At 56.5% G+C, this 26213-nt stretch overlaps 1 protein-coding gene across 8 annotated transcripts in view; it reads right to left on the bottom strand.

Annotated features, from left to right (window-relative positions):
* The window catches only part of AUTS2 (activator of transcription and developmental regulator AUTS2), a 1064271-nt gene that overhangs the window by 62278 nt on the left and 975780 nt on the right, over positions 1-26213 (bottom strand). For all 8 annotated transcript variants that reach the window (XM_082714253.1, XM_082714252.1, XM_082714257.1 and 5 more), the window contains one exon: positions 15595-15646. In XM_082714253.1, the coding sequence (XP_082570379.1) occupies positions 15595-15646 (52 nt within the window). The remainder of the gene's footprint in view (positions 1-15594; positions 15647-26213) is intronic.

The following is a 26213-nucleotide window of genomic DNA, read 5'->3' as shown; positions in this document are numbered from 1 at the left end:
TCGGACGGCGGCTCGGCCAGAGAGGGACAGAGCCTGGACACAGGATGTGAGGCGGGAGAGGCCGGAGCTCAGAGATCCCCAGACCGAGCCCCATTTCCTCGGTGAGATCGAGAATTTTGTGGCTGCAGATCCCGTCACCAAGCTGACTCCATCCTCAATCACACCCAGGAGTGAGAAACCAGGGCGGTGAGAAAAAGCACCAGGAAAAACCCTCAGCATTTCACCCTGTGGGAGGGAACCGGCTTTTCCACTGTTGATTTACACAGTCTGCGTTTCGGAGAACCGTGCAGCCAGGGTAATCCCTGTGTGCCCTGACCAGGCCCCACCAGCTGTTTGAGAAAAGGATTAGGTATTTGCTGCCCTTAAGGAGCTGTTTGGAGCCGCGAAACCCTGACCAAACACCTCCTCTAGAAGGTGATATTCCTGCTCACACCGTCCCTTCCTTGCGGTTTGGATGGATACTCGGGAAAGTGCTCACACCTTCGGGACAGCCTGACCACTGGGGGCCGGCACAGCCAGGAGCGGGGAGAGGGCGCCGAACCCGCTGGAGAACTCGGGGGCAGCCTGCTTGCCCACGTCCTCAGCCAAAATGGTGTTGATGCCACCTACCCCGGCAGGGTGCCGCGGGGACTCCACGCGTCACCCCTGTAAAGTGCTCGGGACCGAGCCTGGCTCACAGGGCACACTCAGTGAACATCCGCTCCCATGACGCCTGCATTAAGGCACTTTGGGCACTGAAAGGGCGTGAATTGTCACTAGGAGGCTCGTACCTCCGCCCCCATCTGCCCGGGCAGTCCCAGTTAGGCCCGTGGTCCCACAGTCATCGTGACCAGCAGTCGGCTTCACCCGCAGGACTGTCCCGGGCTGCACAGTCAGCCACCCCAGCACCCTGACGGCTCACTCTCTTCTGAGTGAGGTATTTTGCAGGAAAAGGAGAGGGGGCGAGGGAAAGACATCAGAAAACGCTTACTTGGTTTTTAGTTTAAAAAGATGTATCCATTTAGGGGCGCCTGGGTGGCTCAGTGGGTTGAGCCTCTGCCTTCGGCTCAGGTCCTGAGGATCGAGTCCTCAGGGTCCTGGGATCGAGTCCCGCATCGGGCTCTCTGCTCAGTGGGGAGCCTGCTTCCCCCTCTCTCTTTGCCTGCCTCTCTGCTTACTTGTGATCAGTTAAATAAGTAAAATCTTCAAAAAAAAGATGTATCCTTTTATTTGAGAGACAGACAGACATGAGCAGGAGCAGCAGAGGGAGGGGGGGAGAATCTCAAGCAGATTCTACACTTGGGGGCTCGATCCCATGACCCTGAGATCACGACCTGAGTGGAAAACAAGTCAGACCCTTAACTGACGATGCCATCCAGGTGCCCCCAAGAGGCTTATCTAAGTCCTTGAAGAAACAGCAGCTGGGCGAAACCTGTTATTTGTATTTTTGTTGTCATTGTTGCTGGTTTTTTTTTTTAAAGATTTATTTATTCACGAGAGAGAGGGAGAGACAGCGGAAAACACCTACGTGGCTAGGCCCCGGGATACAGTTAACAAGGCGGCACAGGAAAATCCATGCGCACTGTAGGCTCCGTTTATGCGGACGGCCTCATGTTCCTGTCCTGAAATTACCCAGTCGGGGTCGCCTGATCATCTGATAATGCCAAAAGAGTTGATTGGATCCAGGAAGACGCTTCATCAAGGCACTTAGACTCGGCGTTATAACATCATTTCCAAGGTTTAAAAGTAAGTTTTAGGATGGTACGCCTGGGGTGGCTCAGTGGGTTAAGCCTCTGCCTTCAGCTCAGGTCATGGTCTCAGGGTCCTGGGATCAAGCCCCACATCGGGCTCTCTGCTCAGTGGGGAGCCTGCTTCCTCCTCTCTCTCTCTCTGCCTGCCTCTCCGCCTACTTGTGATCTCTGTCTGTCAAATAAATAAATAAACGCTTTAAAGAAAAATGCTCAGTGAATTCAAAACATGGGTTAAGCCTCTTGTAAGAAAACGCGAACCTGGAAGGGTGTGGGCGTGTTAACAGAACCCTAGGCAGGACGCCACCTCCCTGCTCTGAGAACGCCCAACTACGCGCGAAGAACTAAGCATTCCTCGCTCTTCCTTTGCTTGTATCTGGGGCTCACCCGATACCGAGCTGAGCCGAGGAGGTCAAGCTCCGCTATCCGGGCGAGTCTCAGCCAGAACGGGAGGAGGGCTCAGGAGAAAAGTCCTCTTCTGCCATCTCCAACGAAACACGGGATCAGGCAAGGACCGTCAATGGGTAAAGCCATTAGATGGAAGAGAATGAACGATGGGGAACTTGGCCGCGCTGGGACCGGGCTGCTCCGACCCAAACCGACCGTGGCACTGCCAGAACCTGGCCATCCGGACGTCGTGGCTCCTGGAAGTGAGGCTGCCCGCAGCTTACCGCATTGCCTATGGGGTCTTCTCGCCAGCAAGCCTGACATGAATCTAAAAGCTCTAGGGCCCACTTGCACTCACAGGAAAGACGAGGGACAGCGCCATCACGTAAATGACGCCACGAGGGCTTCCAGGATGGGGACCGGCGTACAAACCGTTGACCGGGCTTTTGCAACAAGTCACCGACTTGAGAAAGATGGGACGCTGGGCAGAGGCGCATGGCTCCAGACCCCGACGAGTCCTACGTGACCCTGGTCTGTACCCTGCCGGGAACACTTCCCGTAGAAGGACACTTGTGGGACAATTGGGGACATGGCACTGAGAATGGGAGTTCCTCACTGCGAAATTACAGTACTTGGTTAGTCCGGTAACAGAAGGCTGTGAGGCAAGAAAAGTCATTGCAACAGATGCCGCTGATGTGGGAAGGGGCTGACGTGATCCGTGACACGTACATTAAACTACTTCGCAGTAAGGGAGAGGGGACAGTTACTGCCTACTATCCTTCTCACCGAAAAACCAGCGTGGCAGAATCCTGCTAGATACGCCACTGGACATCACGGCCTACGTGGGGGCTCATTCTGATGTTCTCGATGCTTCGGGCTCCGGGGCAGGGAGACCCAGCAGTCAATGCCCCCACAAGCCCTCCAGACGATCCTAAGACAGGCGAAGGTTTGAGAACCACGACCTGAACACACCTCGTCCTGGAAGAGGTCTACACTCGAAGGACATCTAGGAAAGCTTTCCTATTTAGGTGACCTGCGGAAAACCTCGTAGGGTATCACGTTTCGGGGGGGCGGGTATCCAGTGTAGCAAGTAGAACTGTACAGCCTTAAAACCTCACAATGTGTCGCTCAGAAAGGAAAGCAGATTTCCGAACACTGCTCTCCGTTTCCTCCACGGTCCTGGCCATTGTAGCATAATGAAGAACTCGCACGGTACTTTGTTGAACGAACAGGTACTGGTAATCACGGCACACCTACCGAGGCTGGGTGTGTTTTGTGTCGCGGTAACCCTTCCTACAGGCGGCAGGCGGCCATCTGGGAGGCAGCGTCGGCCAAGCAGGAACCGGAGAGAACTGTTTGCCTTTGAGAAGTGGTTGAGCAAGTCGGCTTGGCTGGTCACAGCAGGACACTGGCCCAAGGTCATGGCTCCAAGCCCCATTACACAAGAACGGTTCCCTTGATACTACGGCCCCCACTGCAGTCCACCCTGCACACGAGGGGGTCTGTGTCCCAGCCGAGAGGGTAAGGAGGGGGTCTGTGTCCCAGCCGAGAGGGTAAGGAGGGGGTCTGTGTCCCAGCCGAGAGGGTAAGGCTGCGACCCGCGACCAGCACAACGGAGGCTCACCGTGAGCCCGCAGTGGGACCCTCCACAGATCTGGTGCCTCTGACGTCAGACGTAAGTGAAAAGGCTGCGGGACGATGAAGAGACCTATTCCCTGTTTAGGAAGAGTGTGGGCTTCTCCAGGGAACTCTGTGGACCCCCTGAGCATTCATGAAAACCTCACGGCCAAGCATCACCCGCAGGCCTGCTCCAAACACCCCGCTGGGCCACGCCCTTGAGTTTCCAGCTCTACAGGACACTCTGCGTCTCTGACTCCTCAACGGGGTGCTGCTGGCGCTGGTCCAGGGACCGCCCTTGGAGAACCACGGGTCCAGACCCCGTGCTGCCCCCGAATCCCATCCGACGAACTCTGTTTTAGTGAGCTTCTGGCCAGCAGAGACTCTGCCCTTCCAGATTCTGTAAACTCAGCCCTGGGTCTGAAGGCCCAACCCAGGACACACCAGGAGAAGGAGGAGGCCGGGGGGGGGGTGCGTCCGCATTCTCTGAGTGAAATCCGGAGCCGCGCCGGGCTGGGGGGCTGGGCACCGCCCTGCCCGCACGCCCCCGGTGCTGTCCTGGAAGCGCCGACACGGCTTCTGCAACCCTTTCTCGAAGGGGTCCCCACGGAGGCACGAGAAGACCTGCGGAGACGCGCTGGGTTTCAAGGCCTGCGCTGTGGATGGTCGCCTGAGCTCGAGAACCTTCTCTGCACCGTCCGGCCCCACCTGCCCTCCGAACCGGCCGCTTGCCTGCCCCCGCCCGCCCCGCCGCGGGATGTCAGCTGTTCCCCTGCACGGAAATGACAGCTGCTTGTCACGGTCTGCACGAGAGGCCTCGCTGGCGGCAGGAACTAGCGTGCCGCTCCCAAAGCTGTCATTCTCTGGTGTCAGATGTGCTGTGACACGATCAGGCCGACCCCCCTGCGCGATGGCAGCTGCTCGACGCCCGTGTTTGTTTCACCCAATTATTTGTCACTCGGAAGCCCCGGGTGTCGGCAGGTACCGTGGAGGTATTTTTGGCCCAACGCAGGCAGCATAATGAGGCCCTCAGGTGAAGCTCTGCTTTGTCAGTTAGGGGCTGGGATGACGAGCCGCTGAGAAGCCCGGGTGGCAATTAGGGCATTTGAATAAGATGCGACACGTGGCAGGATGCTGAGAAGGCTCGGAGAGGCGGCCTCAACTTTTAAAATGCCAAGAAAACCTGAGAGTAGGCAGTTTTCGAGTGTGTCCTGGAGCTAAACCAGAAGGAGGAGGCATCAGAACCGTCTTGCCCACAGCCGGAGGGGCCCGAGGAGGCAGGCGGGGGGCCCGGGCGCGAGCCGAGCATCCGTGCAGTCTGGGGAGTGCGGCCCCCTGCGGCACGGGGGGCAGTGGGGGGACAGGGATTCGGGCAGAGATCGGCCACCCGTGGCCAGCGAGGCCACAACAGCAACGGGCAAGCAGGCTCTGACCAGCTGTCCCCAAGCCACCTACAGAAGTCAGGGGCTTCTTCTTCCCATGGGAGTAGAGAACACTTTGATTTGATGTCTGAGGTCTTGAGAAGACGCCACTACCCAGGGTGACGTGGCCCTACGGCAGCTACAAAACCCGAAACCACAGAATTTAGCTTAGAATTGAATATTCGACCAGAGCCCACAGACACTGTGTCCCTGCTTCTAACCCAGGAAACTGGTCTCTAAGACCCTCAGAGGTCACTGGTGAGCTCTCAGACTCTAGACAATCCTCGTGAGGGACACAAGACAGGTCTGGGGGCCGCGGAAGGAACCCAGCTCCTCACGCCGGTTCACAAGAGCCTAAAAGCCAGGAACGACCAGTGTGCTCGCACGAACGAGGTCCCTGGGAGCCTCTCCTCCCAACAAAGGAGAAGCACGAAGTCAGACCGCGTCGGCCAGAGTCTGCTCACAGCGGAAGGCACGTGGCAAGGTGGCGACATCTCCTGCATTGTCTAGAACGGTCCACCCCGGTTCCCTTCAAGTTGGTCATGTGAGTCACTCCTAGAAAGACCAGCCGCCTGGCCGCTTGCCCCCGGGGTGCCCTAAGACAGGGCCTCGCTCTGGGAGCTGACCCCTGCCGCTCCCCTCAGCCGCCCACAACAATCCCTGGAAATGGTCGGCCAGTCCCCTCGAGAGGTCAAGGACGAGGGAACCCGGCACCCGAGTTCTTCACATAAACAATTACTACAGCAGATGGCGTCACATCACCCGAGGTGCAGACCTTCTGGAAGGGAACACCTGCCCGCCGGTGTCCAAACTGCAGCAGGCTGGGCCTCACCCCTTCCCCTCTTCCTTAGCACCCCCCCAGCTTCACCCCCTCTTACCTCTAAGCTCTTTCTCAGGGACAGAATCTCCTGGACAGGAGAGAGCTGGACCCTGCCCTGTTCTTGCTCACAAGCTGGGGACGGAAGCCACCGCCCTGGCCACCAGTCACCACTCCCCTCAAATACGCGTGTCCACGGTCCCGCTCACGCCATCTGGGGAAACGTATGCCCGCTACACACGCTCCGGGCTCTGGAAAGACCCAGAGCCCTCGGAGGCAAACTTTGGCCTTTAGACCCAGAAGGATCTTGGAGTGCATCCAACTTTCTCATGTCACCAATGAGAAAACCAAGGCGGACGGGTCACAAGCAGCCGGACTCCGCCGTGAGCGCCGTGCGGACTCCCGGACCCACACGGTGATATGCGGATGCGGCAGAGACTTGAGCCGCGGAATCCAAATGGGAAAATATGGGGGAAGGCCCGACTGGCAGGCGGCACCCAGAGCTTTACAATATGCTCCCCCAGCCTCTGCGAAGGCCTCAGTAAAGCCACAACCGAGCAGGTTTTTAACATGAAATTCTCAAAGGGGCAGGTTTTAGTCTAACACAAGTCGGCAAATCTGCGGCCTCTCGGAGAGGGGGACACCTTCTGCTGACCCCGGAGGGCTCATCTTGGATGGCCTTCTCCTCCTAAGGAAGTCTTATTAAGGTTGTTATTTTGTTCCTTAATTAGTTGAGTGGCTTCATTCCAATTGGGCCATTTAACGAAGTGTCTTTTGAGTCGTGAACTACATTTAAGCTCTCGCAGGCGGGGTCGTGGGTCTGGCGTGACCCGGCCGCTGCCGGATCTCCGGAGTGGGCAGTAGAGTCGGGCGCTCCACGGCCGCTGATGAACGAAAGGCCTAATTTCAAGGCCTCCAGCTCAGCCCCCGGAAGGAAGCGACAGTGACGTCACCCACTTAAGAGCAGACGCGTCCGATCTCAGGGGAGGACTCCTTGTCAGGCCGAGTTCGTGGACCGGGTTCACGCATCAAGGAGGCTCGGGCAAGGAGCCCGCAGAGCCCAGCAGAGGACCGTCGGCGCCCGGAGAAATCACAGGTTGACACGGCAGGAGAGGAAGGACGCGGCTGGGCTTTCCGCGGGAGGCGCTTTACTATGGAAAAGCCTCTCCCGGCCATACCCAGATCAGGAGAACGTGATGTAATCTTGGCTAAAATTAGGTTTTAGTGTTACTCTGCTGAGAGATGTGAAAGGTGATAGATAAGAGGGAAAATGTTTTCCAAGTGGCTTTTAAAGGCATCCAGATATAACCGTCTCCCACGCGAGTCTATTAACAGGCACACTTGAGACGCAGCCTCTCCAGAAGGGCTCTCAGAGAACGCGATGATGTGCTCTCAGCCTCCTCCTTCGCGAGGCGAGGTTTACGGGGGTCAGGGAAGATGTGGGCGCCCACAGAACACTCCTCCTGATTAACAGCCCCCCCCGCCTCCGCGCAGATTTGGGCCTCGTGCTTGTGTCATCGGTTGCTAGGGAAGTGCCCCCACTCGAAAACCCGAAGTCACTTCTAATAAAATCTGGCTGAAGGTAGAGATCGGTCCCTGGACGGGCCCAGGAGCGGGCCGGGGGGGGGGGGGGGTACAAACATGGAGGGATATGGTCTTATCCCAGGGGAGCACATCAGTGACGCCCCAAGGGGAGCCCTGCGCCCATGAAGCGGCCCTAGGACGAGCTGTGCCTGGGTGCTGGCGTGCTGGGGGACACCTGGGCCACCAGGAAGGCCTAGGTGAGCCCTTCCCCCACCGAGGGCAGGATCCTCCCCACGTCGCAGGCATGTCAGACAGCCCGGGACAGTGCGGTGGTGGAGGTAGCCCTGGGGACCTGTGCCGGCCAAGGACGAGGCCAGAAACAGCAGCAGCTGAAACTCGGAGACGTGTTCCAGGCGCCTGTCCCCGCTCTTCTCTCGTGACCGAGAGAACCAGCCATTGGCACAACGGGGGCTGCCATTCGGGGCCGGTCCCAGAATAAGACAAGGGAGACCCCAGCCGGTCCGCAGGGACACTGAAGCTCGTAAGCACCCAAGCAGCCCGATGCGCTGAAGTGGACGGACAGAGTCCCGATGGACTGACGGGCAGAGACATCCCTCAGGAGCCAGCCAGGACGGTCCCCGTCTGCTGTAGTGCTGGATGCCGGTAACGAGGGTCACCACAGAAAAGCACACGGGCCACGGGGGCTCCCCACCTGAAGCTACAGAGGCAAAGCCGCGCTGTTCCAGTTCTGGGATTCCGTTAATGCTGCGAGGCACGCTCGAATCGAAAGTTCTGCTCGTAGCGTCCACGGTGACCGGACACGGCACCCCACGAAAGACGGGCTCCTTCATGCCCGTCCACGGGCTTCAAGAGTCAGTAAGACATCGTTTCTCGGGGGGGCACCAGAGGCATCACCCCTTACGGGGCCAGCGTTCCACCTGGAGGTAAAACGAATCTCCAAACACCGATGCTGGGGCCACCGTCTGCCACCAGGCCTTGAAACGCTCCGTCCCAGCGAGCGGAGGGAAGTCACGTCTGCGGGGCGGGGACGCGGGAGCGGCGCGGGGATCTCTGAATCGGGAGCCCGAGGTTGTTCTGTCGCTGGTGCCCTCACACAGCAGGTCTCCAAGGAGAGCCCTTTCCGCCTTTTCCCCCACAAAGCGCAGGCCGGGCGAGAGGGTGAGACAGGTTGACGCTGGCCCCGGGCTAAACCGCAGCCAGCGCAGCGACAGTTCGGGCCCGTGAAACCAACACTGCCCTTGTTGCGCTCACTCTACCGACGGTTTGGGAATAAACCTGTGAGAATCGGAAATGCGTGGAGATTCCTTGAGTGGGAGTCGGTCGTCTCTGCCGAGATCTGACGCGTCACGCGGCGGATGCGCCCGGTCCATCACTCACCAAAGCGGCTTCCTGAGCCCGGGCACTTGCCGGGCTTTCTGAGTGACTGAGACAAATTCTGTTTGTTCAGTAAATTCCAGGCAAGACTGTATTTGACTGGTGCCCGGGAAAGGAAAGAATTCTCGCGTAAGATGCAAAACAATAGCGTTTTATCTTATCGGAGGAACTTATTGCCGCTTGCCTGTGTGTGTTTTACTGCCAAAATAAAATAAATTGAATCAGCTCACACATGATAACATGCTCTTTCCTAACTCATACTAATTGCTTGGCTAATTGATGTTTGTTGAACTTTCTCCATTTCATTGAGTGATTAGGTACAAAGCTAACAGTTGACATCTGTAGGCGCTTAACTGGCGTCTGTAATTACTGTTAATGTTAAATAATTGTTAGTTAATTGGAGTGGTAACTGACTGGATAGAATCCAGATTGTGAGGCAAAAAGAAACCTAGTTAAATAAACACACATTTTCAGAGAAAACAACATTTTTCTGCAGTTGTCAGAAACTAGAAATAATCCAGAGGCTGGGGCATGGCCACAGGCTTCCCACGTGCAAGAAACTGCAGGCCTGGGGCTGAGCCCTCTTCTTGGAATTCATACCAGGGCCGAGGCCCTTTGTCGGGGAACCGCTCCCCTGAAGACTCTCCAGGGCCCACGTGGTGTTTTTTTATCCCAAGAGTTGCCCACGAGTGTGTTGCACTTTCCGAGACAACGGAATACCGCAGCGTTGAGGAAGAGAAACCCTAAACAAGAACGGGTTGCGGGGAGGGCCCGGGCAGCGCTGAAGCTTTCCGGCCCGCATGGCCGAGTGCGGAGAAAGTTCTTGCAGAGGACGGCGGCAACCAGCTGGACGAAGCAGGCCAGGAGATCTGCAGTGGGCTCGAAGGCACTCAGAGCGGAGTCCGATCCTCTGATGGGACGGGGGCACGGGTTAGGCGGCCTGCCCCTCCAGCTCCCGGGGGCGCGCGGGCCCCACGGATGTGGCCCACTTCTCATGTGGAAGATTGGCCTCACTGTCAAAGTTCTCCAAGGTTCTCCAAAAACGCCCCGGAGACCGGTGTGCACGCTCAGCCAATCGTCCACCCTCGCCCGCAAACTCCAGGGACAGGATCCAGCATCTACCCAGCGTCTCCACACCTCCAGGCCTGGGCAAGGGCAGTCATCAGGTCATGGAAAGACGTCCAGAGGAAAGCCCTTTACTCACAATGTGCAGTATTTTAAGGCACTTCCTGGTTGGTTTCCCACACACTGGAGAGAGCATCTGTTTCCAAGAATGTCTTCAGGCATAATTCTATACAACAAATTCTGTAACGTGAGAGTCTGGCTCCTATAGGAAGGTCAATTTCCATGACAAAGGGGCTGATTGCCTGCTATTTGCGGTGTAGGGTAGGAGAGCCTCAACCACTCCTAACTCCTTTGTCTGAATCAAGCACCAATTACCCTTCAATAGTATTTAATTTCCCACACATCAGACGTCTCCTAAAGACCCAAGAAATTGCTCTGAAATGGTACAAAGCAGGTCCAGGGAAAGAAAAAGGGTCCGTGTGTCCCTTATCTAGGATTTAAGACATTATAAAAACGGAACTAATTCACAGAGCTGACACCGGCTAAGTTCCCTCTTCTGCACATGGGAAATGTCCCTTCGGTCCGTCCTTACACGGGAACCCAACACACCTCGAGCAACTGTGACACGATCTCCACAGGCTCCTTATAACCGGGCTTCAAACTCCACAACGATTTGTCCTTTTTTAAAGAGAGCGATGCCCCTGCTCAATGGTACTGTTTTCCATCCAAAACGCAAGCACAGGACTATTTAGGGAATGAGTTTTTCCTAAGAGCCAATGGTGGTCCCAGAAGTAAGAGAACTCTTCCCTAACTTTCCTGTCACCAAACCAAAGAATTCTGCGTTTATGTCCCCACATAATGAATGAGGGGAGACGGTCGCCATTGAAGAATTCATTAGGTGCCCAGTCACCGACCCTCATCCCACCAAGCAGAATCTACTCTAGCGGCTTCTTTCCCAGCTCAACGTTTCTAATCTCCACCAATCTTTTTATTTTTTATTAAAGATTGTATTTATTTATTTGACAGATCACAAGTAGGCAGAGAGGCAGGCAGAGAGAGAGAGGGAAGCAGACTCCCCACTGAGCAGAGAGCCTGATGTGGGGCTCAATCCCAGGACCCCGAGATCATGACCTGAGCCGAAGGCAGAGGCTTTAAACCCACTGAGCCAACCAGGCGCCCCTCCTCCAATCTTTTTAGAGAGGTTTTCCTTCTCTGCGGCTGGTAAAACCACACTGCCAAAAATATCCAAAAGGCCCCACTGACTTCAAGGCTCCAACCTCATCTGTGCCCCTGGAAACCCTCAGTGCAAAATCGACCCCACACCCAGGCTGTGCGTCCACTAGTCTGGTAAGGCCTGGAAGAGGAATAAGAGCTCTGGTCCGGGACAGCTCAAGTTCCAGAGCTCAAGGAGGCCCCGGTGTTCCACCTGGTGCTCAGGATCGTGGGCTCGTGTCCACCAGAATCTCCCGCGGCTGACCTGGGGTCCAGGGTGGGTCCCACGGAGGAGGAGGTTGGGTGGGGGTGCCATTGGCATTTCGGCAGACCCTGGGTGCTCGCGGCAGGAGGGAGCACAGGGCCTCAGTCCCACCCGGACAGTGCCCACTCTAGAACTTCAAAGACCTCCATTAGGCTGGACCCCGATCTCTAACAGGTGGCTGGGGTGGGGGGAGGCCCAACCCTGGAGGGCCCAACACGACAACATGAGACACAGGGGAAGAGAGAAGGGCTGAGCAAGCCGTGGGGTGACGTCACCTTGTGGCCACCTCCCATCTGCTCTACCTGCCTTGGCTTCAGGCGAGATCCTGGAAAAGAGGGTTCCGGGGCCTAGACAGGGCCACGATTCCAGGTCTTTCGTCTTTCCTAGCCTGGAACGTGGACCCACAGCAGGGCCGGGGTCCCCGTGAACAGAGGGTTCCAGGGAACACCTGCCTCCCAGACAGGCTTCCCTTTCTTGGCTGCATCCCCCTCAGGTAGCTCTGCCCCGGAGCGCCCAGAGTTCGAGGGACATCAACCACCGCGGCCAGGTGGTCCCCTACCGCCAAGCCCTGGTTTCCCGCGTTTCTGACCATATGGCAAAGTGGCCAAACCACTGGGGAGGAGGACCTCAGAGTGGTAAGAAAGGGCAGGAAGAACTGGCAGGAGAACCTGGGTTGGCCACAGGCTTCCTCCGAAGGTTCCATGGTCCAGACTTTGGGGCTCGAAAAGTGTTGCTCCCAAAGCAGCTCAACCAGCTGAATATGGACAAGAAGTTAGTCTCTCTCTGCGTACGTCTGTCTCCCTGGGAAAATTAATTTTTTCGTCGGCAGATGGCTGACTCAGAGACAGAAGGATTCATAAAATTCCCATGAACATCCTGTAAACACTTAAACACATAAAGATTAAATAAGGCAACCACGACCTTGATTAAAGTTAGAGCCTTTCTTCTTTTTTTTTTTTTTGCGCATGTCCACAGCCCCACAACCTGTAATTCGAGGCTCACCTCCCCAGCTCTTCCGACAGGGCCGGCCCTCACCGGGCGTTGGGCGGCCACAAGCAACTGTCTGATTAGCTGGCTTTACGGCGGGGAATTAAAGGCCCCAGAAGAAAGCAGTGATTGGCATCACCCAAACACAAGAACCTCCCCCATTCTTTCTCAAACCCGACAGACTCTGTACAGTAAAGAAAAGTCAAAGGAAGCCCCTGTGCCTGCTGCTTCCGCCCCTCCCCTTCCCGACGCATCCTCTGTCCCCACCAGAGCCCAGGGGGTCCTGCCATGGTTGACAACCGTCCCCTAACCATGTGAGCTCTGGTCCCCTAACCAGAGCTTCTCACTGAAGCTCAGATGGACAGGACTTGAGTCCTGGCCCCGAGGTCTCAGCTGGTCCCCAGACTGCTCAGCCCCATGGCCGAGCTGCGCCCGAGCTGCGCCCGAGCTGCGCCCGAGCTGCGCCCAACCCCCACCCCGCCCCGCCCCCACCACCATCAGCTTGTGAGATTAGCACTGCCCTCCCACGGCGAAATTTTATGGACCACATCTGCCCGGCCACCGGGCTCCGGGCTCTGCGGCGTAATCTCCCCAGCAGCTCCCAGCCAAGCTTCTCCAAGGCTAAGCACGCGGTGGGGGCTCCCGGGAAGGAGAGGCGAGAGATAGCTTCCAACGTCTGGAGGGGGAGGCATGCACGTGCCCACGTCCCTGCCCTCGTCCTGGGCTGTTCAATCAGCCGAGGCCTTGAGATGCTGCCCGTAGTGTTTGTGACCCGGTATAAATCCGCCCTTTCTTTCCAAAGGCTTTTTGGTGCTCTTGGCTAAGAATCCCGGACAGAGACAGGAGACCTGGCTCGCAGGCAGGCCGGCAGCCTCGCAGGGGAACTTGAACTTGATGTGCGTGAAGCTGACAGTTCCTTGAAGGCCTCATCACCCATCCATCCGGTAAACCCTGCCACCACCCGGAGTAAAAACAGAGCAAAACCCACAAGCAGGGATCGAGAGCCGTGCACCTGTCTCGCACCTGTCTCGCAGCAATTATTGACATTATCACGACACAATGAATCGCTTTTTGAAGTTGTTTTCCTGATATTTAGCAGCCTGAATACTAATCCCCTTAACAAAACTGTCCCCAAGCTTTCTCCCCTCCCCGGCCCCCCTAATCTCCTTCTCTCCAGGGGGAGGGCGGGGCCGGGGACCAGCCAGTCGACTTCGCAGCACCTGGATTTGCATTGATACCTCCCTTGTCATTCATGGTACCAACAGGAATTAGCATACGGCATTAAGGGAGACTCGGGAGGAGAAAAGAAAGGCCATTTTGATGGAAATAAGGGGCAAAGGCATAATCTGCCATCGACTAAAACGCTTATTTGTGTACGGTTTCCCAAGCAAAGCTCAGAGAAAGCCTATGTTGATTTTAGTGTACACAAAGAGACCTTAATCCTTTCAAAGCAACTAAATCACCCCCAGAAAAGCAGCTCAGAAGAAAGGCACCCTGTCAGGGGGATGGCTATTCACAACCAAATAGATGCCACAAATCACACTCTGTAAGTAAACAAAAATAAGAATGTGGGAACCGTTTGATTGGGAAGGGGAGGGGGACAGAAGTGGGGGCATCGGGGCTGGGGGGCGGGACTCTCATCACGTACTCTTCAACCTCCCCGAGAAGAGACCCTTGCAACTCCGGGAGGGCAGCGAGGGCCTGAACACAGGTCCCAGGGCCAGCTCCAGCTCTAAGGCCAATCCCAGAGAAGGGTAAAGACATTCCGGAGCTGTTTGGAGCTACACAGCAGAAGAGGGATGGGCGGCTTAAGGCTGGAGGTCCCCGAGGGGGGAGGGGGAACCAGTGGTCACTGAAACACTAAGACCTTTTGGGGACCTGTCCTGCTTGCCTCTCCCCCCCCCCATCCTCTTCCCTCATCAAAACGAGCAATAAACAATCAGGCATTTTCACAGAGATGCCCCGTATGCTCTGAGCTGCGCGAGTCTTCTTTTATTGGGCTTTTAGCATTATGGATAACAAATTGGTACAAACTTTCCGTCCATCAAAAAATATGATGAAATATAAAACTGGAATAGTCCATTATGCAATAAAAAAGATAAAAATTCAATGTGACAATAATTCTGGGAGGAACAGCAATCACAGCAGCACATACACCTCAGGGGAACGCTAAACATAACGTACGATTCTAAATTGCAGTGGGTTCCAATTTTAAAATAATCCGGGAGCCCCAAATTACTGCACTTGGAAACGTGTCTTACTAACGAGTTAGCAAAAATGCTAGCTGAGGCACAGGACAGGATGTCGGAAGTGGCTTCCAACGTCGCCCCTTTACGAAGGCAGGCCCGATTCTGTTCAAGCGCTACCGGACTCTGCCGCGTAACCGCAGACCCGAGATGACCCCGGGAAAGCACACCTCCACTCAGCAATCACCACACCAGCGCTTCCGTCAGGTTCCACGGCAAAGAGGAAAAGATGGAACGGTTTGTGTCCCTTACACCTTCCAAATTACACACCTCGGTATCGCCAGTGATTAGAGACGCCCCTACGTTCCATTATTTCCAGCAACACTGCTACAAATGAAAACTGCCCAGAAACCTACTGACAATGATTTAAGAGAAGTTTTCCCTTTATGTACTGTTACATGATTAGCCTCTCTTAGTCCGTACTGCAGTTGGGAGGAAATTAATGGGATAGCACATATTTAAATTTTGCCCTCTAGCTCGTTTATTAACTTTCCAGAGAGCCCACAGCAGAGTAAGGCTTGGTTTATGGCCATATCCTGTGCATACTAAACACCCACGGGTAATTGGAGACCACAGAACAAATCAGCTGTTTATAGTTCTCTGACTGCTGGTAGTTGATAAGTAACAATGAAGTCAAGGCATTTTGAGACTCTTAAGCTCCGTGACGGCTTCCTACGTTACATTAACGTCACAGAGGTGGTGATTTCTTCGTCCAATCAATCTGAATAAGGATTCAGTGTATTCTGTTACAATAAACCGTTCCTTCACACGTCCCAGAAGCATACGGGTTCTGGCTCCAGCAAAACCACAAAATATGAACAGTGGCTCCAGAACGAAAAACAGAAAGACTGTGTTTTACTCGGACTTCTTAGGCAAGGACAATGAGACAAAAACCCCAACCCGGCCACTGCTCGGAATTCAGGGGTCTTACCTTTGTTTACAAGAACAGTATTGAAGAGTTTTTCAGAGCTGGCATCTGATGCCTGAAAAACAAGGAAGGGAGAAAAAATTGTTATTATGGTCACAGATATTGCCATCAGCATCATCAGACGGTGAGTTTTTAAATCAATGCACTACATTTTTAGAACAGCCTGATGGGGAAAGCAGCCGCTTCCCCCAACCGTCCACAAGGTGGTGCCGTTTGACTGCAGGAGACGGACCTGCAGTGCAGCTCTGTGCTGGGGGAAAAATCTTGATTTTAAAAAACGTGTCCTTATTAGACATATTATCTGTGCAAAACATATTTCTATGAGATGATCCACAAAGCAATTCAGCTCATTCACACAGTGATTTTGCAATTTCGTTGATAGATCATTATTTTAGAAATGGCACTCTTTTTTTCCCTGGATATGTGCAGAGATGCCTGTTTTTCAGTTTTCTTGCACAAACCAGAAATGCCTATTATTTAACATTGAGCCCTTCCTCACTAAAAAGTGTTGACTAGCACTTCCAGAGATTAATTTAAAGATTCGTCCGATGACCCCCAGATCCCTGTTCCTCCCAGTCACCAGGATGACCTTGGTGCGGAAAGGGAAGCAAGCTGACCCGGCCCACAACCCGAGACTCCGCCTGCCATCAGCACTGGAGCCTTTCCATTTTCCAGAAATCCTGTCTTCTAATAATCACAGGTTAAGTGAAATAAGCCTGTTTAAGCCGCGAGAGCAAAGCCTCTGTGAAGTATACACTCATGGGCTGGAAAATACACAGAAGTTGGTGTGGAGGGAAGGCTGCAAGGCTGCAGAAGCGGGAGTATTTCTAGAACTTCTAGAGGGTTGCAACCACTGAACTGAAAATCGGCATCCCCACTGTGGAATTCGAAGACGGAGCTGCATTTCAAGTTACAATGGCGATGTTGGGTCTCTGCCGTAAATCACTTGCCTTTCACACTTTGTACATAGAGATGCATGTTTTGACAAAGCAAAGCATAGGATGTTGGATAAATACGGAGGGGACCGTAAGGACGACGGGGAGGGTGTATCCGGAGTACACATAGCCTGACTCAGGGGCTGGCTTTGGGGGACAAAGAAGATACTCAATTTAGCCTTTCTGTGCTATGTTGATGAAAAACAGGTATTAGTGTGTCTATCTGGGGAACATGTTCTAGTTCTCGATGCAAGTGATAGAGAGACATAAAATATTTTTATTATGAGGATTTCTTCCTTTTTTTTTTTTTTTTTTTTTTTTCCTTTAAAGCTTCCTCCCTTGAGGGATGGTTTGGAAAATTTAAGGATCCGGAAGAAAAAGAAATGGAGGAGTAAAGTGTGGGAGTGCGTACACGTTTATGCATAAACAGTTTAAAATAAATCCTAGAGAGCTTTTTAAAAAATTCTGCATGAATAGAAAATATGCCAAAGGCCTTCCTGACATCTTACAGGTAATTAAATTTAAATTGTATACGATAATAGCTTCCCTTAAAAATAAGCCTCCGGAAAAAAAGTGTGGCATTCGGAGGGAAACAAGGTATCCATTAAGCAAATCAAGAAGATTGTTACCAAGGCAAAAATGACAGGAATAGGGTTGTTACATTGTGGTACCAAGCCAGGCTTCTAGGAATGGGAGTTTCCCTGCTGAAACTCAGAGATAAAGAGTGTGTCACCATTCCTGAATGAAAAAAAAAGCACTTCTTCGTTCAAACTGGAAGGAATATGCTAAATTCATGGCTGAAAAAAATAAACTCCAGCTGATTAAAAAAAAAAAAAAAAAAGCCCAGTAATGAAATCCTCTTAAAGCCGAAGCACTGCTCGCAGATACGGGGACTGCTCATGCAGAGGCGTCTGGCTGGCCCGAGAGGCGGGCGGACGCAGGACCGCACCCCCGGTGCGGAGAACTCGGGTGAGCACCCGAAGTGGCTCCCGACCGAGTTTTTGTTTGCACTCGGGCTGCGCGCGCGGGCAGACCCGGCCGGGCTGCAGGTGAACCGGCCCCGCGGCCCGCAACAGCTCCGTGCGGCGGCCGCCTCGGTGGCCCGCGGGGCGCCCTGCTCCCGGGGAGGCGGCTGAGGGGTCCTCGGCTCCGGAGCCCACTCAGAGGATGCGACCGCGGCGCCGCCCCGCAGGTCCGAACGGGCCGAGTCCGGCCGCGCCCGGGGCGCTCAGGGCCGCCCTCCCACGCGCGCTCTCCGAAACCTGTCATTGTCCCCAACGCGCCGCCCGGCCGGGGCCGCCGCCTGCAGCCGGGGAAGGGCTCGGGAGGGCCTGCGCACCCGCGGGACGCTGGGTCATCCCGGCAGGGCCTGGGTCGCTCCCGCCTCCCGCCCGGGCTGCCGGCGACGGGGGCCGCGGCCCGGGACAAGCGAGGACGGGCTCTCCGGGCCGAGGCCAGCGCGCGAGCTGCGGGGAAACCGGCTCGTTTCCCGCACGAACTTCCCCAGTCCCGCTCCCGCCTCCCCAGCGCCCGTGCGGGTCCTGAGGCTCCGGGGCCCTGAGGCTCCGGGGCGCGGCCGTGCGCAGCGCGGGGGACGGTCCCGGCCACGGTCCCGGCTGATTTCTGTAACTTTCGTCCTGCTGTTTCGCCCCCCGCGGCGAGCCACAGCCCGCGGCCCGCGGCTGCCCGGCCTCCCGGAAGCCCAGTCCCTGCGCGCGGGGGCCGGAGGCTCGGCCTCGCGAGGGTCGCAGGGCCCGGGGGTCGCGGAGGGCGAGGGCGGGGAGCGGCCGGCGGGGTCGGAGGACCAACGACCCGCTCCGGCCGCGCTGGGGGCCGGGTCCGTCCGGGCGCACCGGCGGCTCCGGGGCCGCGGAAAGTTGGCGAGGCCGAGCGGAGGCGCGGGACGCGCGGGGACCACACGGCGGGCACCGGCCCCTCCGCCCCCGACCCCCCCCGCCCCCCTGCAGCGCGCCGCGGGAGGGGGCCCAGCGGGGGGCCGAAAGCCGCCCCGGAACTTCCGCGCGGTTCCCGCAGCCTCGCCCGCCCGCCCCGAACCCCGGCCCCGGCCCCACCGGCTTCCGCGGGCACCGCGTGCGGGACCCCGCCCCGGCCCCCAGCCCCGCGCCACGCCACCCGCCCCGGCCCGGGTCACCGGAGCCCCTCGGACCGGAGGCCCCCGGTCGGTCGCCGCCCCCACGCCCCCGCCCCGCCCGGCACGACCCCGCCGCCGCTCCCGGCCCAGGCCGCCGGCCCCGAGGAAAGTACAAAGGCGGGCGGCGGGGGAGGCAGGGGAGGGCGGGGGAGGAGGGGTGAGGAAGGGGGCCCGGGCGCGCCAGACGCGAGGCGCCCGCCCCCGCCGCCCCTGCCCGCGGGCCCGGCCGCCGCAACAAAGACCCCCGACCCGGCCGCCTCCCTCCGCGCGCGGGGCCGACGAGGGGCCGCATTACCTGGTCGCACGGGGTCACGCGGCGCTGTCAGCCCCAAGTTCATGGTCCGGTTCCTCCGCGGGGCCCCCGGTGCCGGGATCGCAGCGCCCGGGAGGCGGCCGAGCGCGCGGGGAGGGAACGCGCGGCTCCGGCCGCAAGTCCGTCCTCGGGGCGCCGCGGGGTCCGAGCGCGCGGGGCCGGGTCCGCGCCGGAGCAGCCGCCGCACATCCAGCGCCGCCGAGGCCGGGCGGTGGGGCGGGGGGAGCCCGGTGCGCGCCCGCCCGCGGCCTCGGGGCCGCTCCTGCGGCGCGCGGGTCGGCCGGGCACGGCGGGGGCCGAGCGGCGTCCCGGGCGAGGCGAGAGCAGCGGCCCGAGCCGCGGCCGCGGCGCGCGGAGCTAAGAGCGAGGCGGCGGCGGCGGCGACAGGACAAAGGAGACCATGTGCGGAGGGAGGGAGGAGGGAGCGGGAGGAGGAGGAGGAGGAGGAGGAGGAGGAGGGCGCGCGGCGGCGGCTGCTCCCCGGCGGCCGCCTCGGGCTCCCCGGCCGCGGGTCCCGCCTCTCCAGCGGCGCCGCGGCCCGACCGCTCCCGGCCCCGCCGCCGCCGCCGCGCTGCAGCCCGCGGCTCCGGGGGCCCTGGTCGGGCGGCCTCGCGGGCGCGGCAGCGGCGGGGGCGCGGGGCGGGCGGCCGGGGCGACGGCGCCTGCGGGCCGGGGCTGGCGGGCGGCGGGGCGCGGGGCTGGCGGGGCGCGGGGCTGGCGGGGCTCGGGGCCGCGCTCCGCTGCGGCGCCTGCCTCTGCCGCCGGCCCCGGCTCAAGTGAACTCCATCGGCGGCCGCCGCGGGCTCGCGGGCTCCCGGGCCGGACGGGGGGCAGCGCGGGCGGCGGCGGCGGCGCGGGGGGCCTCGCTCCGGACTTCGCTCCCGACCGCGCCGAGCGCGCCTCCTGCAGACGCCCGGGCGCTCGGAGCGGGACTTCCTCGGCGCGGAGCCCCCGCCGCCGGCCGCGCCCCTCCCCCGGCCCGCCCCGCGCGCCCCGCCCCGCCCCGCGCCGCCCCTCCTCTCGCCCCGGCGCCGGGCCGCCCCGCGGGGGCGCAGTCCGGGCGCGACGCCGACAGCTGTCGCTCCCCCCCGCGCCTCGGGCCCCGGGTCCCCGCGGCGGGCGGCCCCTCGGGCGGGCGCGCCGGGAACTGCAGCGCTCCCCGCCCTCCCCGCTTGCAGCGCTGCGCGGCGGCCGGCGAGGCCACGAGGCCCGCGGCCTGGGGTTGGGCCGAGGCCGGGCCGCGCTCCGCGCCGAGAGCGGGCTCGGTGCGCGGCGGTGAGGGCCGCCGAGCGGGGTGCGCCCGGGCCGGCCCGGCCCCCAGCCGGTGCGCAGCCAGAGTCACACGTACGCTGCAGAAAATGGGGGCCGAGTCCAGTGTCAGAAACCGAGCCCGTCCTCCGGCCTCACCCCAGCACGATCACAGGCTAAATGCAGTGGGTTAAGTCCCAGGGACAATGGAGCCCACGACCGGGCCATCGGCAGACACCCCCGCCGCTTAGTCTTCGCATCCACCGTCATCTGTAGGCCTCCCACCCGCAAGGGTGCAGCCGGCCGGTCCCCCAGCGTCCACCAGACGCAGGCAAGGGATGAAAGGATACCGCAGCCTCGCGAAACGGGCAGCAATTACGATCGTTCTATCCTTTATGGCCACTGTGTACCCCAGGGCCCCCTGTAGGGTCTGGAAAGGAAGGCATGGGGGCTCCATGCCCATGAACTTGGCGTTGGGTGGATTCCTCTGCGTAACACACTCCTCCCAGAGCGTGCCAGCTCCCTGCCGTCTAGCCTGGGAGCCCCTCTGCGGAGTTCTGGCCTCCTTACCAGCTCTCTTGACCTCAGAGGCCCTGAAAAGGTACTAGGCCCTACATGGGGACGAGGAGACCCGCTGCAAACTTCTGGAGTTGTAACTCCGTGTCTGCAGTTTGGTGAGCAGGAAAAGTTGCTGTGATTTCCCAGCACCAGGGAAAAGAAAGGGGCACACAAGGCGAGCTCCACCGGGGAGGGTTCTAGGGTGGTGCGGGGAGCACCGGGGCAGTGAGGGCAGCCCACAGCTCCCCATGTCCCTGCTGGCGCCCATTCCCTGCAGCGCCATGGAGCAGAGAGGAAGGCACCAGGCTTGGGAGAGACGTACATCACATACAAATGCCATGGAGACTGGCTCAAAGCAATAATGTCCCTTCCACACTTCTTTGAAGTTCAACATCCATCACGGTTTGATTTCATGGCGCTCCTGAAAAACCTCTCAAGAGGGAAAAGAGGGGGTGTTTGCTGTATAGCATGTATTTCTTTAACCTCTGTGTGCAAGGGGTTTTGGAAATGGGGGCTCTTCTGTCTTGAGCCTGATCCACTCCCCAGCTCGTAACACTGTGTGGGGTTTCGAAAGACCCTTTAAAAAATACATATATATATGTCTGTACACGTATATATGTATGTACATATACACATATATATGTATATACATACGTGTGTATATGTATATATTTATAATAGCCATTTTTCTCTACCCCTACCCCCAAAGAAGTCAGAAGGAAGGGTGCCTCTGTCAAACACATGCATTTGGAGTTGGATTTTCCAATTGCTTATACGATGTCACAAAACCCAGCTGAGGCCCTCAGGCTAGGGGCATTCACGCTGAAGCTGTTCTGCAGTAAGAAGACAGCTCAAAGGCAAACATTAAATTTTCAAGAAAAGACATTAAAATGTTGTTTCTTTTGGTGCAATCAGAATGGGACGCTTTTCTTGTCTTGTTGCTCTAATAAAATCAATATTACAGGGAAGAGATTGCCAGAGCTCCTGCCAGGTCCCCCACAGCGTAAACGGAGATGCACAAAAGCACGGGGAACTTCGCTGACCAACGAAAGCAAGCACTTAGCCCTCCGCAGAGCTTTCATGCGGCAGCCTTTCTGACACTTCACCATGCCCTGCATTAGATCGTCCTCTCTGATTATCAAGGACTGGATCTCAGAAAAGCCTGGGATAAATCTGCATGTGTCCCTGTATTTCGACCATTTGTAATCCGGAGGAACGTGGAAATGCCAATGGCCAATCCTCTAGAGAACGCGAAGAACCGGCGTGTACACGCTGTGTCCATATTTGGTCCCCTGGCCCCTGCCTGTGACCCTGGCCCCGCCAGGCCACCACTACCCTCTGGCTGGCTCCCTTCCTCAGCCTCTCCCCAGACACATGCATGAGTCCATTCTGATTGGTTTCCAGGTTGTTCCATGCCCCCTCCTTTCCGGAAGGACGGGAATCAGTATCCACGTCGGCAAGGAAGAAGGAAGGAAAGGAAAAGAAAAAGAATGATCCCCCCAGGGTGGTTGGGTCCCCGTCAGAGGTCTGACTTTCAGGAGCCGAGATTCATCCTGTGGCCATGGTGGTGGTGGTGGTGGTTTTTCCCTGAGAAACTTGGCTTCCCTTTATTGTCATTTTCATCTAAAGGTGGCAGGCAGGGGTGTCTGGGTGGCTCAGTCAGTAAAGCGTCCTACTCTTGGTTTCGGCTCAGGTCGTGATCTCCGGGGTCCTGAGACTGAGCCCTGAGTCAGGCTCCAAGCTCAGCAGGGAGTCTGCTTAAGATTCTCTCTCCCTCTCTGCCCGTCCCCCCAACTTGTGTGCATGCACACTCTCTCTAAAATAAATGAAGCTTTAATAAAAGAAAAGAGGTGGCTGGAAGCCACTATGTTATATTCAGAAGACTTAACCTACCAAGCACTCACAGCTTCTCTAACATCACCTTCCACTTCTGAACCAGATCTCAGGAAGGCAAGTCTTAAAAGGCAGGTACCCTGACACACTGCAGATAACAAGAATATGGACTCAAACGTCTTCCCAGCGTTAGATCAGTTATTTCAGGAACAAAGAGGAATTTTAATATAAGACCAAAGACCTGAGTCAAGTTTATGATTTCCAGCTAAAACTTAAAAACAAACAAACAAAGACCAAACTCAAGCAAAATTAAAATATGGAGTCATCATTCTCGAGTCTCAAAATACAGCTAAAGATTTGTTTTTAAACTAATGGCAAACCAATGTAAATCAATGTAAAATGGCAAAGGGTTGAAACTTAAAATGTGATTTGGTACAATTTGTATCACATATTACCAGATTGAGATTAAACAATTTTTTGGTAAAATATTTCTTATGAATTCTGGTCTTCTGTAGAGCATCTTGTTACAAGAAAAGCTCATTAATTTGGCATCCTCTCTCCAAAATATAATGAACTTCTGGCATTCCCTAACAGAACATGGGTTGGTGACTCTTGGCAGGTGGAGAGAGGTTAAGCAAGAGGAGGTCTTTATGAAAATGTTTGTGCTTCTATATTTTACTTATTTTTTTTTTCTAAAGTCAACTCTATGCCCAACGTGAGTCTCAAACTCATGACCCCAAGATCAAGAGTTGTACATTCTACTGACTGAGCCAGCCAGGAGCCCCTTGAGCTTCTGTATTTTAAATTATGTGGTATAAGAAGACCTCTAGAGAGGAGAGAAAACCCAGGATTCTGTCTTCGAATCTCACCCCGGGAAAGAGGTCACCCCAACTGGGTTATTTCTGTGTCTCTAAGAGCTTGATCTTTTCAAATTCTAAAGCTCTACAAGCGTTGGGAATTCAAGTTTCTATCCATTCTTTGGGTAGAGGTGAAGAGGCAGTGTCTGGTTGACATCGTGACCCTGTCACTTCCAAGCCAGGAGACCCTGGAAAAAGTCCCTCCTCTCTCCGTGCCTTAGTTTCTCCATCTTCATCAGAGGTATGGGGTCAACAGTACCCACACCTCCAGGGTGGCTGTCTGTGTGACCCCTGTCACTTAGTCAGTGGCTCTGTGTGTTGACTCTCATGATCAAAGATGGCACTTGTTTTTGATTCCTGGGGAGACCAACAAAATGAAAGCATAATCTAGTATGGTTGCAGTGGCCATTCCGCTGGCCATGCCATCTGCTGGATTCTTTTGACACCAACCACCATGCGAACCACCACGCGAACCACCACGAGAACCACCGCAAGAACCACCCCTGAACATCAGGAATGACACCTGTCCTAGAAAGCACACCACCTGTACTAGGGGCCCCACTCACACAGGCAAACAGCCCTTTCGGACGGGGTCGAACAGGAGACTGTATAAGCTTGGGTCACTCAGAAGGCTGGTGAGTTGCGAGCCGCGTGCATCTTCTTGATAGGTGGTAAAATCTGATCCTGAGTCAAGCAAAACCCTCCAGGAGTTCACCAGGCTTCCAGATGTCAACCACCTCCTAATGAAAAGAGCTTTAACTTCTTCAAACGTAAAATAGTGTGCTTCCCGATTATGTCATGTTGATGCACTGAATTGTAATTTCTGACTTACACAGGCCCACACTGTGATCCGGGGCTCCAGGAATAGTTTCTTACTGGTGCAGAGGCCGGTTTGCTGGTTTTGTTCCAGCAAACAAGGGTGGAAATCGCACCACCCTCAGTGCGATTTTAAATTCGACCATCGAGGACTAGGTCTCGCCCATCTCTACTCACGCCGGAGCGCAGCAGCGCTATGAGGGACAGGAGCCTGGACTGCTCGGCATTTCATATTATCCACTTGTCAGGATATGATGCTAGCCGATTCCCCGTGATATCCCTTCTTTCCGAACCGACCTGGTTTCTTGTGGCCATTATTCACATCGTGGAATTTGCAGACCTGGTACCCACCGTGGTACCGGGAGGCCTCCCTCAATAGCTGACAGATGAGAGAGAGGGAATAGGTGGCCGAGGTTTTCCCAGCCCGCTGGTAGGGTTGGGGCGCCTGACAGGCGTCGGGGTACCCTGATAGAGGGGAGAGAGGCTAAGAGCAGAGGACACTGCTAGGAGCCCGGAGAGACCTGCAGCTGGACGGGGGCGGGAGCGGGGGCTGCTGCTCCTTCCCCATGGCAGGCGACCAACAGCCCTCGTTTGGAGAGCTGGAGCCAACAGGTTGCTCACCGCCAGGAAGCAGGAAGCTGCCCCGTTGCCAGCATTGTCCTGCTTCCCACCTCTGTGGACTCCTGACATTACGCCTTCTGTGATGTCCAGCCCAGATTAAAACTCTTTCTGGGTCCTAGGGATTTCTCCTGCTCAGCCAGATCACTTTAAACTGTAGATCAAGACGGCCTCCCCTCGTGATGCATGGCTGGTCAACCTCGGCCCAAGCCACTGGGCTCCGCACCCCACCTCCCCACGACCGCCCCTTCCGCACAGGCAATTTTAACATGGGAGCTTCATTACTTATCACTCTGAAAGAAGGCGACAATAGCTCATGCTCTCACTGTTGTAAAGCAAAAGCCTCTACCATTACATGCCTGTGTTGCTACCATTGATCATGGGGCCGCAACCAGAGGAAGTAAATAAACCGACCCGGGTTAGTTTATGATGCGTACTATTGAGACGCAGGGCGGAATAAATATTTTCCAAGTGTGGAAGTCAAGAAAAAGAATTTTACTTTCAAACTTCACAGTGTGCTATAAACTACAGAGGGAAAAAAAGAGAAGAGCCATAAACTATCTCTCACTTAACCACCAAATCTGCATTACAAGATTAATATTCAGAATGTGACAACGCCACCAAGAAAGGCCATGAAAAATGAAATCGTATCCAGTCTCCGCTCATGCTGCCCAGAGGCACCTCATTTTTTGCTGATGAGCATGAGGTACGGACTCTGAGGCCGGGCCCTCCTGGCTCTCCCCTGCGCTTTGGTCACCAACTCCCCCCTGGGGACACCATTGCCTACCGGCCGGGGGTTCGCCGTCTGGGGTCGAGAGGCCTGATCTGATGCGGAGTCGCAGTTCGGGCGGAGCGTCCGGCCCCTTCGTCCCTGCACCATGTACTACCATCTGCACGATGGGGTGAGTCCTGACTCCTCCCTCCCTGGGCCAAACCGGGATTTCCACAGACCTGCAACATAGAGAGGTTCCGAGGTCCAAGGGTGACGCTCAGGCTGTCTCGGCTGCGCTCACAGAGGCAGGGTAGGTGGTCGTCGACCTTCACAGTTTTACGGTTTAAAAGGTGACCGACACCCTATATTCAGGTCACCGGCAAAAGTAACATGAGAAATGGTGGCCAACTGCACGTCAGCATTTCTTTCCTTACTACCTTCTCTCAAGGGCTTTGCTCTTTTGCCCTGGAAAAATGTGACCTCAGGTACAGATAATGTTTCGGACCCTGGATATGCCACCGTCCCCGTCTACTCCTACGCGTGGGCCTAACAAAGCTTGCGTGCTTTCCTTTTAGCGGCA

This window comes from Mustela nivalis, assembly GCF_964662115.1.
Source record: "Mustela nivalis genome assembly, chromosome: 19".
Lineage (NCBI taxonomy): Eukaryota > Metazoa > Chordata > Mammalia > Carnivora > Mustelidae > Mustela > Mustela nivalis.
The sequence above is the reverse complement of the archived record's forward strand: the minus strand, read 5'-3'. Positions and strand labels throughout refer to the sequence as shown.